Source organism: Neofelis nebulosa, chromosome X (assembly GCF_028018385.1).
Source record: "Neofelis nebulosa isolate mNeoNeb1 chromosome X, mNeoNeb1.pri, whole genome shotgun sequence".
NCBI classification, from domain to species: Eukaryota; Metazoa; Chordata; class Mammalia; order Carnivora; family Felidae; genus Neofelis; species Neofelis nebulosa.
Window position 1 is genome coordinate 106,933,328 of NC_080800.1, and position 12,476 is coordinate 106,945,803.

The following is a 12,476-nucleotide window of genomic DNA, read 5'->3' on the forward strand; positions in this document are numbered from 1 at the left end:
TTTTATGGCTTTTTAGCAAGTTTGTCTGCAGACCTTTTTTTAAAATTATGTATTTCTAGCACTTGACAGATTTATCAAATCTGCAGAAAAGCCCATAAGATTTATCAAATGGACCTTTTTTTATCACTCCTGTCTCCCTTTCACTGGGTTTTACTCTGTATTGTGTATGCCTGTGTGAACCTAATGAGTTGATTAACCAAATTAGCATGTACCCGAGCCCCTTTCTGTTCTGCAAGGCATTGGCATTTTGACAACAAGCGTGAAGAAGTGAGACAGATGGGGCAGAACTGTATTGAACTCCTTGCAGTTTATTTTTCAGGCATTCTCATTCATCAAGCAGCTCTATTTTGTGAAACGTAAAATGATACATACAAAGTCATTACCAAATGTACTTATTGCAGGAAACATAACAATTTTCAAGAAAGGCAAACTGGCTAAAAAGTCCCGAAAGTGTTCAAAAGTAGATAAAATTAGAAGACACCCACCAAGGATATAAGACACATTTTAGCAGAAATCCCACCTTTAACCAGAATCTCCTTAAATAAACTGCTTTTTAAAAATCTTTAAATGACACTGAAGAAAAAAAGAAAAGGACATCCAAACAGACGCCAAAACATTTAAAAGTGGACTGAGTGTTATGTGAACCAGTCATTAAGCAAAGAGAGTCCTTTTGTGAATTTGTGGCAAATTGGTTCAAGGCCATTTGACCTGGAATCAATTAGGGATGCAGGCACTTACCTCCGTGCAAGTGTGATAAGTGGGCATGGGGACAACCATGGACCTCAGGGGACAGGAATGCCCCTCCTGAATATGACCTCCAAGAGCAAAGGTGAATTGTCAGCTTTTTAACTCTTTATTATAAAGACATATTTACACAGAACAATCTTTACAAACACAGTGAACATAATTATGGGAAGGGGACAATTTCTTAATGAAAAGGGCCTTAATATTTTTGTATAAATTAGTATAAGAATCATACACAACCATTTTAAATAAGACAGTCCCCCAGCCCCCCACTGCCCTCTTCCACCCTGTGTCTCTGGACCTTCCCCAGCTTTCCCCCTTTCTCCATGGGGCTGGGCAGCTGATGAAGCAGGAGACACAGAGAGGGGGAAGGGAAAGAAGGCCCAATCCCTGGTGGGGGCATCAGTGGCAGAAGAGGCTTTCTGGACACTGGCCAGCCCCCACTCCCAGCCTGAGGGGTGTAGGGGGAAGCAGGTGCCCAGACTGGCTCCTCAGGGTGGGCCTTGAAGCAGCAGCAGCAGTAGCATTAGCAGCAGCGGAGGTAAGGGGGAGAGGCAGTTAGGCAATATTGGGATTACTGTGGGATTCGGGGGGCCCTGACTCCCCCTGTCCCCACACATACATAGGTGGCCATCAGGCTCTTGTCTCCCCTGGGAGGCCTCTGAGAAGGAAGCCTACTCGGACCTATACTTCCTCCCATCTTTCCTTCCTTCCTTCCTTCCTTCCTTCCTTCCTTCCTTCCTTCCTTCCTTCTCTCCTTCCTTCCCTCCCTTCCTTCTTCTCCCCCTTGCCCCTCCCCTAAGGAAAGGCCCCTGGGAAAGAAGGTCCAGTCAACATGAAGGGAAGGCTACTGAGTCCAATTCCTGAAGGCTACCTTTTGGCTTCTGAAAACCAGTGTTGGGGTTGGAACAGTAGCCTCAGTACCTGAGCTGCCCCTATAAGAATACCTGGGGTCTGGAAGTGCTGCAGGAATGGGGGCAGCTGGCAAGTTATGGAACTTTACAGCCCCAGTTGGGAAATGGACTGGCAGGGGCAGGCCAGGGAGGCGGGAGCAGCTCATTCCCCACACCACCACGGGGCAGTTCATAGCTGGCTTGCTTCTCCCTTCCCTGCCACCCCCAGCCCCAACCTTGGGAAAGGCACTTAATGTGTTCTGAAAAGATATCATTAAGAGGGAAGAGGATGTCATCAAATGGGGGCGGGAGACCTGGGTCTTCATTCTGGCTCTGCAGTGACCCTGAATAGGTCACTATCCCTCTCCAGGTCCATTTTTACAGGAGTTTGCATAAGAAGGCGGAGCTAAGTGATCATCAAGGTTCCTTTTGGCGCTGGTATTGTGATTCTTGGCAAAAAACACTCCTGCTTGGCTTTTGCTCCTGGGAGGGTACAGAGCCATCTCCTGAGTGAGAGCTTAAACTAGCTGGCAAGGGAGGGAAGGAGTTGGGGGTGGGGTGGGGGGCAGTGTTAGGAGACACAGAAAAGTGAGAGAGGTAACAAAGTACTTCATGGCCCCTCTCCTTTGCCTCTTCCTTAAGCCAAACATGGGATGAAGGAAAGGCCACAGCAGCTATCCCTCCTCTTCTCCAATGCCTCCCGTCTCCCCTTCACCAGAGAACCAACCCCCATTCCAATGCCCCTCCCCAGGCACCTGTCTGCATCCTGATGCCCCAGCCCCTCTAACCAGAGGCTCCTTGCCTGGTGAAGGGTCCACCTGACTGGAAAGCCTGGGATCTGCTGAAGCCCACTGAAGAAGGGAGTGTTCCCCCCCAGCCCGCAGAGCACGCCTGAGGAAGAATGGGCTGGGTGAAGCTTGGGCTGTTAGATGGGAGGAGGTGGGGACTAGAGGAAGGGGGGTGGGGTAGGAGAAGGCTGGCCTTCCAGTGCTGGGTCTCCAAAATCAGTCTAGGGAAGAGCCAGGAAGAGGGGTTGAATGGATCCATTGGAGAGAAAGGGAATCATCCCAACTAGGGGCAGGATCACGCCATTTGGGGAAGCCGGTGGGTGAGAAGAGCTGGGACCATCAGCAGCGAGGACAGGTGCAAGATGAAAGGCGAATGGATGTGAGGGCTCCAGAGAAGCAGACCAATCTATGGACTGGTGAGAGTTGCAGGGGGTGGGTACTCAGGGACCCGTTCAGTCCTAAAGAGACAAAAATGACCAGAGAGAAGTCACTGACATGTCCTAGGTCAAAAGAACAATCTGGGAAAGGAAAGGAGACAGGCTTCACTCCCCTCTCCCCACAACCCTGAGCCTAAAGCCCCAGGTCTCTGAGTTGGTGCCACCTTGTCCAGGCTACAGGGGTGACACCGCAGGCCAGGTCTCAGGGACAGTCTTAGGCTTTGCTTTCTCTGCTATTGCCTTGGATTTTTCTCTTTCCCAAGGCTCTGGGCAACTCTCTTCCTGTTCTTTGCCTACTGCCCCCAAGGCTCTCTGCTTCCCTCCCCCTGTCTAGTGAACATCCACCCTGCACACCTATAAGCATACCCTGGGGCACCCCTCTCCAGCTCATCAAGGCCCTCCAGGACTTCTAGAACTCTCCAACTGGGCCAGCCTGCCCAAACCCAGGCAGCAGGGTGGAGGGGAGCTGGCACCCTATTCCTAGAGAGTCAGGAGATTGGCCTGAGGTGTAAGGCCTCTCTGGGCCTTGTCTGTAAAAGGAAGGTCTAAGATGGGTATTCTGTAAGCCCCTCTATTATGTGTGGGGCTGGAACTTCTTGGGACAGGTGTCTGCCAGTGATAAGCAGCAGGGCCACCAGGCTGCCAGGCTGTCCCTCCCTGCTCCTTCCACTGCCCACTGACCAGAGGCTCAAGTACCTGCTTCAGAAAGGCATGGGGCCCTTGTGGGAGAGGCGCGGCCGCTGGCGGCGGAATTTCCTCCGACCTCCCTGCCATGGCCCTGGTCCGTTCCTCGACCCTCTGGGCTGCACCAGGTGGCGGACATTGCCTTCCTCCAGCCCATTCCCATCAGAAGGCTGCAGCAGGGGCCCTGCAGGAAGAAGAAAGCCCGTTAGCCAGGAAGGCTGATGCAAATGGACAGGGGGCCATGGGCTCATGGTAGAGGGCAATCTCTTCATGAGATAGTACTCATCAAAGCTTTTCTTTGTTTTTATCTTCTATCTTGGTGAACAATTTGCAATTTTTACACTGCCCTGGCTGCTACTCACATCTTGCGATTTATGGAGCTCACTTTATGTCCTTTGGCAGCTCTCTCATGTTTCTGGCAGGCGCAAACATATTCTTCATTTAGAACATCATTGTGGGGTACAGTTTGGGGCATATGTCTATACTTGGTTAGGGCACAGCAAGCAATAACCCCCCCCTCCATTGTACCCTTGCAATGGATACACTTAAAACATTTCAAACATACAACATTTCAATGACATGACTCCCCCCAGCACCATGTACCCATCACCCAGATTCCACAGTTCTCCAGATGGAGTCACATATGCTTTAGTTATCCCCTTTCTTTGTGAAGCATTCTATAGCAAATCCAGAACATCATGTCACTGTGCTCCTACATCCTTCAATATGCAGGTGACCCACTTTTGAGTACTCAAGATCTCACACCTCACCCCTGGGCATCTCATCAGTGTTTAGGCATCTCACTTGCTCCTTGTGATCTCCCTGTGGGTATGGCTGGGTGGGGGGTTGTCTCTGGCTCTGTGTGCCTTAAGCTGGGTTCCCTTCAGATTATGACCAGATTTAGAGACCAAAATATCTTATATGAATGAATGAGTGAACCACTGAGTGAATGGTCACTTGAAGCAGCAAGTGTGTGCATCAGGAGGGGTGTGGTCTGCTGCAGCTGGTACCCCCCACCAGATGCCCCATCTCCTTTCATCCCCAGATCACACCCCTACCCTGTGTCTGATGTAAACCCCTTCCACTTAAATCCCAGTTGGCTTCTCTTCTGCTCTCTAGGGCTCTGCTCTATATCTGTCCACATCTGGCTTAGAGTAGAAGCCTCCTGATGTCAGGCCAAGCCCTGATGATAGAATCCAAGTGGTGCTGGGTGTCATTAGGCACAGTGAGGGAGAAGGCATGTGGACCGGCTCTCACGAAGGCTGCAGTGCACCCAGGGAAGGCAAGCTTGCACTCCAGAAACAAGCCTGGCCTCTGGAAGCAGGCAGAACAGGGATATGAGAAAGTGCTGGGCAGAAGGCGGACTTGTGGGGAACTTGTGCAATGGCCAGTCCAGGGCTGGCCTGCAGAAATACAGCCTCTGAGGTCAGTGATCACTAATCCCAGTCTCTCTCCTCCCACACCACCGGGTTCGCCCTCAGCTATGTCCCTGCCCCTCAAGCCCCACTTCCATCCATCCAGGAATCCCCACAACTAGCTCACAGTTTCCATAGAACCACCCGTTGGCTGCTAGCCCCCCAGTCATACCCCTGGCGGCTCTTCCTTTCCCTCCTCCTGCCTCCAGCATCCCCATGCTCTGGTTCCTCTGTTGCCTCCTTGGCTCTCATGATTCCTCCTCCCTTTGCACACAATTTCCAGGCATTTATCCTCCTCTTGGGCCAAAAGCAGGCGAGGTTTGTCCTTTGGGCCCTCTCCACCCAGGCTCCTGGGGCCTGCTGCTCTCTCAGACACTCAAGTCCCACTGTGCACATGCACAGTCCCTAGTCCTCTATCGCCTTCCCCAAGAGAGCCACAGGCCCATTAGGACCCCACTGTTTACCAGCCACACTCACTCCTGTGCCTCTGGTTGGGGTGGGTTAATGTGTCAGCTACTCCCCTAATGACAATTAAAATCCATCACCTTATGAGAATTAAAACAAATTATATTCACACTTTGGGGCAGTGGGGCAGGAAGTCACTTCTGTCTGTCATAAAGCCATTTGCAAAAGGGCTGGGCCAGGGAAGGAGAGAGGAGGGAAGAACATTCAGGAAGCACCCCTCCAACCTCAGCTGCTTCAGCTTCTGCCCTGTGTTGTGGGGTCCCCTCAAGGCTCTTCCTGACCACTGAGGTGGGTAAGAATGAGGCTGATAAGGAGTCAGTACCAGAGAAACACTCAGGACAGGAAGGACTGTGGTGAGGGTGTGGCCAGGCACAGGGAAGGACCTGAGGGGTCTTGATAATGTGAGGCTTTGGTTCTTGAGTCCATGTCCTGGACTACTCGGGCTGGGGTGGGGGTGGGGGGACGATGGCACAGGTTATAGCCCCAGCGGTATAGCGGGCATGGAGAAGAGAGGCAAGGTGCCTAGATGGGGAGGGTGTCATCTCCAAGTATTCAGCACCCAGGACTATGCGTGTTGGGCGCAGTAAGGAAGGGGGGATTAGGGGTGAAAGGCCCTAAGTGGGGGGAGGTCAAGAACCAGGATGGGGAACAGGGATGCTGGCTCAGACTCTGGCCAGGGAGACATCTAGACTCCAAGCCTGCAGAGAAGAACTACTTTGAGCCAGACCCCAGAGAGCAGCCACCCAGAAGCCCCTGGCACATTGCATCCCATCAGGTGGGGGGGCTCACTGTCTTCTTTGTAGCAGGAAGTCTGCAGCTCCTCCCACACCCTGATCCCATCACCCACCTGTTTCCTACTTTTGATTCTGAGTCTGGCTCACCCTAAGATAAGCTGACACCTGAAACCCAGGCTTTATCCTGTCCAAAGGGACATTTGAAGGCTGCTGATTTTCATCACTGCAGAGGTCCTGCCTGTACAAAAGAATTCCCCTTTAGAAATGGCAGCCATCCTCAGTGCACTTAAATATTTTCTTCCAACCCATTTGCTACTTAAAGGGAGGCTGGGGCAACCCCCCAAAGAATCTGAAGCCTAGAGGAACTAGAGCCATTGCTCTCTGAAGCACCATCAGAACGGGGCTCCAGCATCTCTGCACTGAGAACTGCGGTCAGGGGTGAACAGGATTTGATTTTCATGTAACCTGAACTCTAACCCTGCCAGTGCACAAAGAAGTGCATATGACTTTTCAGGAACATGCCAGCCTCACCAGGAATGAGGCACCTGTTTTTCCTCTTGCCGTCCAGCCTATCTTATGATTGCTTTAAAAGTCCACACGAGTGCTCTGCTGGCGACCCACTGGCTGTGTTCTCTCCACTGCTCTGTGGTACCACAGGTACCTCCCTGATGAGGCACCCTTCCTTTGTCTGCCCAGCCCTCCACCCCAGTGCCCTGAGCTATCTTCCTGGGCCAGTTTTGCTGCCCTTGGACACATCACACTCTGGCAGCTTGGCCCTTCACGTCACTTGCATTAACCCTTCGCCGGAGAGGCCTGACTCAGGTTACAAGAGTGCTTGGCACTTAGGGCGTGGGGATGGGGTGCAGATGCCCCTTCTCTGAGAGTAGGCTATCCTCACACTATCGCCGTGACTACAGGCTTTGAGTTAGGGCTCAGGAGGAAGAGGGGGAGGAGGGGGAGGGGAGAAGGAGAAAGAGAGGTGCTCAAAGACCAAGGGACACTTGGCCGTGGCCCAGCAGTTCTCAGACTCAGAAGACAAGGTGTATCCCAGGTCAGGAGGCACTGAAGGAGTATGTGTGTGTCTGGTGAGGGGAGGGCGGGGGGACATTCCAAGTCAGGACAGAGTATATTGTAGAAGAAGCAAGGTTTTCAGGCCTGGGACTTTGACTGGAGACTTTGGCTGGGGAGAGCATGCAAGTCTGGGCCAATGGCAAGGTGGTTTTGGGTCCCTGTTTCTGATCCAGGATAGGAAGCAGGAGGAGCCAGGCCATAGGTACCCGGACCCTTGGCTGGTGGCCACCTGCCCGGAAGTGCCCCTCCTTGGCTCCAGGAGATGTCATGGAATGGAAAAGGCACTGAGAACCTTAGAAGTGTCCAGTGCTAGGCTTAAGCAAAATGTGAGGGTACTAAATTTACCCAAACAAGGGCATGAAGACAGATGGCCTAATGAAGAAGGGTGAATTAAAGCAAGAGGTGACAGGGTCTGGGCCAAAACACAGTGTTACTTCCCCCTTGAAACTAGCTGTCCTGTTCCCTTTACCGGCTGGATCCTGAAAGGGTTCTAGTGGTAGTCGGTTGCCCAAGGGTCTCCCCATAGTCTCTTGGGGGAGCACCAAGTATGTAGATCAGAAAGCCCCAGCTTTCTCTGGGACACCCTCTCTGCACCCACTCTTTCTTCCCTGAAGGCACCACCTTGGACTATTTGCCAGTAGTGGTGTCATGCGGGTGTCTTGTCTTGCCAACTGCATTGGATAGCAGGATCCTGGAGGGCAGGTCCATGTGGTGTCCCTCATTCATACCTTTTGCTCTCTGTTTGCCTGCCTGACAGGGATTTCTGAAGAAAAGCCTGGCTCCCTCTTACCAAGGAAGAGGCTGACCCAGCACTTGGGTCCTGGAGAAGAAGACACTGGACAGCTAGCTGAAGACAGGGGGTGACAGAGCCAACCAATTGCACCTTCCTGAGAAGCCAGGCAATGCTCCCAGGGCCAGGGCAGTGCCAAAAGGCAAGAGCAGAGAAAGGAGGCAGCCTACAAAGGGAGAGAGGTAGAGCCCTGCCAGGCCCCTCAGAGGTTCCTGGGCTGCAGGCCATCCTCCTGCTCTGGAGGGTCTGGAAGTAAGTAGGGCCCCATGCCCTTCCTCTAGGAAACCTGCTGCCCTGCCCTCTCCTTCCCTCTGCTCCCACCTTTCTGTGACTCCAGCCCTGGCACTGGCATTAGTCCACCTGGTCTTGGCCTTCCCCTTCTGTGGTGCCAGGCAGGCAGCAGTGACAGCCAGATCACAGGACTGCGGCAGCTGGAGGTGGGAGCTGACCGCCCCAGGAGACACTGACACACAGGGGACAAGCAGCCTGGGCCGGGGCTGCCAGGGCATCTGGGGAAACCAGGTTTGGGGAGGGCAAGGGAGCACCAGCGCCAAGTATGCCAGGTGAGGGGCGGTGTGTGGTGCGGGTGGGGGAGAAAGGACTCTCTGAATGGAGGTGTCAAGTCAGGTCCACGTTTCCTGTTTGGGTGCCTGGAGACACGGGGACTGAGGTGAAGCCTGCCTGGGGCCGAGTAAAGGCCAGAGCCAGGATATCAAACAAGGAGTCCCCGGGGTGTCGGGGTGTCGAGGAGTCTGCGAGGAGTGTCTCTCGTGCGGCAGCAGGAGAACAGACCAGACAGGACCTTGGGGAAAGGGAAGAGAAGAGCTGCCTGGCCGGCCCCGGGGAAGCCTGCCTCCGCTCCCATGCAGGCTGGAAGGAGCGGCAGCTGGGCTCCACGCCGCCGCCCCCGCCGCGCGCTCCTGCCTATGCAACAAGTGTCACGTCTGCATCTTGGCACATCATCCCCAGTGGCCCGCGCCCCAGGACCGGCGGTTGGCCCCTAACCTCCGGGGGCCGGAAAACCTTCCACTTGGGAGGCCAGCCCACCAGGCTCAGTCAGGTCGGTTCCCTCCACTGATTCCCGGGGAGCGAGACGGACGCCCCCCGCCCCACATACACCCTCCACCACGCGGGGTGCAGGCCGCGGGACCCGGGGCGCACGCCAGCGGCCCTGAGCTCTTCGGACTTCGAGGGGTCGCCGGGAGGGGCAAGGCCCCGGGCGGGTGATGCCCCCGAACCAGCCAGGCACCCCCCCACCCCCCCTCCCCCCCCGCGGAGGAAGCGGTCGGCCCGGCCGGCCGACGGGTCCCTGGCCCAAGGCGCCCTGTCAGTCAGCCGGTGGCCCGGCGCGGCCGGCGCGTGGCTGCTCCCGCTGGGCTCGCGCCCGGTCCCGGGAGGAGGAGAGCGCGCGAGCTGGGGGGCGGAGGGGAGGGAGCGCGTCGGCTGCGGTCCCGGAGCCCGGCGAGGGGCTCGCGGGCGAGCGGCAGGGCACGCACTCACCTCCACACGCCGCGGTCAGGGAGAGCCAGAGCAGCAGGAGCGCCTGCACGCACCGCCGCAGATTCATGCTGCTCCTCTGCCGCCGCGCGGCAGCCGGGGGCCAGGGGGCGGGGAGGCCGGGGAGGCCGGGCGGGAGGCGAGGCGAAGCGAGGCGCGAGCCGCGGATCGTGCGTGCGTGCGGGCGCTGAGCTCGCGTGGCTCCCGGACTGCGCCGCGGGCTGGCCGGCTGCCGCGCTCACTCGCCGCCGCCTCTCCGGCAGCTTCCCTCTCCCGCCGCCGGACAGCGCCGCCACACTGGCCTCAGCGGGCGGCTTCGGGGACGGCGGCGAACTCTTTCCAAGAGGCTGGCTGCTCGGCCGCGGCTCCGACTGCCCGTAGCCCAGGCTGCCAGCGAGAACGCTCCCCGCTCACTCCAGGGGCTGCATTTTGTAGCTTGTGGCTTGGCCGCGAGCCCACTTGGTCATGTGGTCATCTGGAGGGCTGGAGGGCTGGAGGGGGGGCAGGAAGAGAGAGAGAGAGAGAGAGAGAGAGAGAGAGCGCAAGCCTCCCGCACCGCCCCGATCCCAGCTCACACTGTGCGGCCTCAGCCAGGGCGCGAGAGGGAACCTCGAGGTGGCCCCACAACAAAGGCGGCACCGCTGCTCCGACAACCCACAACCGCTCCTGGACAATGCCCGCCTGGCCGGGGGCCAGAGGATTTTGGAGACCTGAAGGATTTCAAACACAGGAAGCATTTGGGGCGGTGGAGGGGCACACTTAACCCTTTCTCACCTCGCTTCCTTAACGGCTGTCCAGGAACCAGGGCGCTCCAGGGAGGACCCCCCTGCCTAGGCTGTCCCCACTTACCCCCTCCACCTCTGACCGGCTCCTTCCTGCTGCCACTCCCCAGCCAAGACATCTCCCCTCCTATACACACACACACTGGCCCTCCTTTCTCCTCTGCGTCTTCAGCTGGGTTTGTATTGGGGGTGACTGTCTAGGCTTGTGCCCAAGACTGACAGCAGCTCCTATGGTGTCCCCTCTCTTGTTTCCCATCATCATGAGAGGGGACAGTTTACCCAACTCTGAACAGTCTAGCCTGGATTCATTTTGCACGTACTTGGGATTCCCCTTTGTAAGTGGGTCCTGAAGTTATTTGCCTTCCCAAATTAGTCTGTCAGCTCATACAGGCTAGGAGCTCCGAAGGGAAAGGACTGCCTCTTTCATGGGGCTGGGAAGCCCCTAAGACAGGACCTTGTCTTCTCGTTCTTCTGCATCTCTCCAAGGTCCCTAGTATCAGACTCTGCACATAGGTGGCACTCGACACATGGTAAAGACTAAATAGAAAGGTGTTTCCACATTTCAGCCAGCCAGACAGTTTCTTGAAGTGCAGGTGCAGATTTACACACAAAAAATACATTGGACAGCGTGCGTGCCATAAAAGATGTGAGAGACCACGACCTATTTAAAATATTTTTGAAATGTTAAAACACTATTTCTTGTCTGTCTCCCCCCACTCATACTGTCAACTCCACAAGAAGGGGATCTCTGCTTTGTGCACAGCTGTATCCCAGATCTAGAACACTGACTGGGACCCGGTTGGGGCTCAGTACCTAATTTTGAATATATAAATGAAGTTTTCAAAAACATCCATATTGCGTCAATCAAGGCAGTGGGAAGGGACTAAAAGAGGGTTCCTGTTAATAGTCTATGACCCTATTAGCCACAGTCCAGTAGGAAAAAGGCAGAGCCATGTGAAGCAGAGTGCCTCTCTTCATCTGTACATATGATAGGGAAAGAGAGGATAAATAGGTAGAGAGGGAAAGGATAGGCCCTGAGGTCCCTGGGGGGGACAAACACATATTTTGGAACAATGCTGGGAATGTCTGACTACGGCAAACTCCCTTGGGCTTAAGGTTCCTTTTAAGAATGTAACGGACCCCACCTGCTCCCCCTCAGGTTTCCCTCAGGAGTCTGACAAAAGACCTGACTAAAAATAAGTAGTAGACCATAAAACCTATGACCCACAAGGAACAGTATGACCATAGACCACCCCTCATACAATGGGATTAGAGCCAATCAGGAATGGACAACCCAGCACCTAGAGTTGTCCAGCCAATAAGGGTAGGGCCTGAGAAGGAACAAGGGGGAAGGGTAGGGGAGCTGACCAGAACCTTATAAAGCAAGGACCCTTGCCTATAGTCCACGGGCACTCACTTTTGAATGCCCCCCTCTCTGTAAAGAGAGCTTTCCTACTGTTCTTCCTTTCTAATCTGATATTCTAATAAACTTTTGCCTGAAGCTCATTTTGTGTCCACCTTTTCATTCTTCGAAGCAGCGAGACAACAAATTCCGGGTATTGAGGTAATAAAATCCTGCAACATAAGGCCTAGGCTGCGAGCAGTTGGCGTTAGTAACATGATTTCATTTCTGCTTGTGCTGTCCTCCTGGAAAGAGCCTCCCAATTAGGAGGACAAACACCTGGCCTTGAGTCTGCACCCTTATCTGCTGTAGGGGCTTGCTAACGTTACCTGCTTACTGGATTTCATGAGGATGATCATCTCTATCCTCTCCTCTTCAGGGTTCTTAGGGGATTAAATAAGATAAGGTACCTGAAGGCACTGTGCAAATGAGGAACAAACCCTTGTAGGGTCATTTATAGGAAGCGTGATCCTCCAGCCCCTGATGGATCAAGCCTGTTAAACCCCAAATGAGTGCCCCCATAACTAGGTTAATAGAAGCATTTGTACATTTTTTTATTTTTGAGAGAGCACAAGTGGGGGAGGGGCAGAGAGAGGGGGACAGAGGATCCGAAGCAGGCTCTGCACTGACAGCAACAAGCCAGATGGAGGGCTTGATCTCACAGACTGAGAGATCATGACCTGAGCCAAAGTTGGACACTCAACCAACTCAGCCACCCAGGCGCCCCTAGGAACACCTTTACTAGGGTGTGCATGGGCTATTTGCTGAGTGGTT

The 12,476-nt window shown here is 54.5% G+C and overlaps 1 protein-coding gene across 1 annotated transcript; it reads right to left on the reverse strand.

Moving 5' to 3' along the window:
* Window positions 1-288: 288 nt before the first annotated feature.
* APLN (apelin) lies at window positions 289-9,997 on the reverse strand. Its single transcript, XM_058713121.1, has 3 exons — window positions 9,522-9,997; window positions 3,559-3,730; window positions 289-2,883 (listed from the first exon to the last, which is right to left on the reverse strand). Exons 1-2 carry the CDS (start codon window positions 9,586-9,588, stop codon window positions 3,564-3,566), a joined length of 234 nt encoding a protein of 77 aa, XP_058569104.1. The 5' UTR covers window positions 9,589-9,997; the 3' UTR covers window positions 289-2,883; window positions 3,559-3,563.
* Between the last annotated feature and the right edge of the window lie 2,479 nt (window positions 9,998-12,476).

Coding starts and splice junctions, on each gene's coding strand:
- APLN (XM_058713121.1), bottom strand. CDS start 9,588: ATGAATCTGCGGCGGTGCGTGCAGGCGCTCCTGCTGCTCTGGCTCTCC. Junction 3,731..9,521: donor CCTGACCGCGGCGTGTGGAG/GTGAGTGCGTGC, acceptor TTCTTCCTGCAG/GGCCCCTGCTGCAGCCTTCT.